This window comes from Mandrillus leucophaeus, unplaced genomic scaffold (assembly GCF_000951045.1).
Source record: "Mandrillus leucophaeus isolate KB7577 unplaced genomic scaffold, Mleu.le_1.0 Scaffold24, whole genome shotgun sequence".
In the NCBI taxonomy this organism is placed as follows: domain Eukaryota; kingdom Metazoa; phylum Chordata; class Mammalia; order Primates; family Cercopithecidae; genus Mandrillus; species Mandrillus leucophaeus.
Window position 1 is genome coordinate 2,792,956 of NW_012102476.1, and position 1,569 is coordinate 2,794,524.

The following is a 1,569-nucleotide window of genomic DNA, read 5'->3' on the forward strand; positions in this document are numbered from 1 at the left end:
AAAAAAAAAAAAAAGAGAGAGAGAGAGATGTGTGATCCGGAGGGTCCGTGGCTGGTGTCATCCTCTTCCGGTTTAGGACCAGTGGATTTTGGGCACTGGAGCCGCCTCTTTGGCAAACAGCTTGAGGGAGAAATCAAGGGCTGGGGCCGCCTGGGTCAGCATCCCCATGGAGATGACGTCTATGTGCGGCCCGCAGAACTGAGGGAGGTTGTCCAGGGTGATGCCCCCGCTGGCTTCCACCGCCACACTTGGGAACTGGGCCTTCAGCGCGGCAGCCGTGGGGTGCAGCTCCTGCGGGACACAAGCGGAGGGGAGGTGAGAGCCCACCACAGACCCCTCCCCGGAGGCAGAGCCCACCTCACCTTCGGCTTGAAGTTGTCCAGCAGGACAAGGTCGGCACCCGCCTCAGCCGCCTGCACGGCCTCCTGCAGGCTGCTGCATTCCACCTCCACCTTCAGAGCGAAGTCGGCTGCCTGCCGGGCCGCCCGCACCGCCTGCTGGGCAGCCGGGAGGACGAGGGTGAGGACTGGGCCCAGTGCCTGGCGCTGGGGCGCAGGGAGCCGGGAGGGCGAGGGTGAGGATAGGGCCCAGCACTGAAGCTGGGGCCCAGGGAGCCAGGACTGGCATTTGAAAAGCTCCGGATGGACCATGAGTTTGGGGTTAATAAGGAAACCAGACGTTGGGTTGGGTTTGTTTTGTTTTGTTTTGTTTTTGAGACAGGGTCTCATTCTGTTGCCCAGGCTGGAGTGCAGTGGTGCAATCATAGCTCACAGCAGCCTTCACCTCCTGGGATCAAGTGATTCTCCCACCTCAGCCTTCCGAGTAGCTGGGACTACAGGTGCGTCCACCACACCCAGCTAATTTTTGTTATTTTTAGTAGAGACGAGGTTTCACCATGGTGGCCAGGATGGTCTCTAACTCATGACCTCGTGATCTGCCCGCCTCAGCCTCCCAAAGTGCCGGGATTACAGGCGTGAGCCACCGAGTGGCTGGGACTACAGGGGCTTGCCCACAAACATGGCTAAATTTTTCATTTTTTGTAGAGACAGAATCTTGCTATATGGCCCAGTCTGGTCTCAAATTCCTGGCCTCAAGTAATCCCCCAACCTGGGCCTCCCAAAGTGCTGGGATTACAGGCATGAGCCACTGAGCCAGGATGTTTTATTGTAGACTAAAATGACCACTTTTGTGGGTCAAAAAGCGGATGAATATCAGCAATATTTGGCATTTGGACCTGAGTTCAATTTGACTCAGAATATTAAAATTAGAAGGAGTCTTTAAGGACATTTCACAGATGGGAAATTAGGTGCAGAGGGCTAGAGAGATGGGCTCAAGGCTGTGGTGCCAGTGACACTGGCTTCCCCCGGGTTGTCCTTTGTTCTCGAACATTACACCACGCAGCAGCAGAACAAAGATAAAGAATCAATTCCAAAACCAGGTGCGGTGGCTTATACCTATAATCCCAGCACTTTGGGAGGTCAAGGTGGGAGGATCTCTTGGGTCCTGAAGTTTGAGACCAGCCTGGGCAACATAGTAAGACCCCATCTCTTAAAAAAAAAAAAAAAAAAA

The 1,569-nt window shown here is 54.6% G+C and overlaps 1 protein-coding gene across 1 annotated transcript in view; it reads right to left on the reverse strand.

Annotated features, from left to right (window-relative positions):
- Nucleotides 1-45: 45 nt before the first annotated feature.
- QPRT (quinolinate phosphoribosyltransferase) overlaps nt 46-1,569 on the reverse strand; it is a 35,910-nt gene continuing 34,386 nt past the window's right edge. Inside the window, exons 5-6 of the mRNA XM_011982452.1 lie at nt 363-494; nt 46-291 (exon numbers count right to left, since the gene is read on the reverse strand). Of these exons, the coding sequence (XP_011837842.1) occupies nt 73-291; nt 363-494 (351 nt within the window). The 3' untranslated portion in view covers nt 46-72. The remainder of the gene's footprint in view (nt 292-362; nt 495-1,569) is intronic.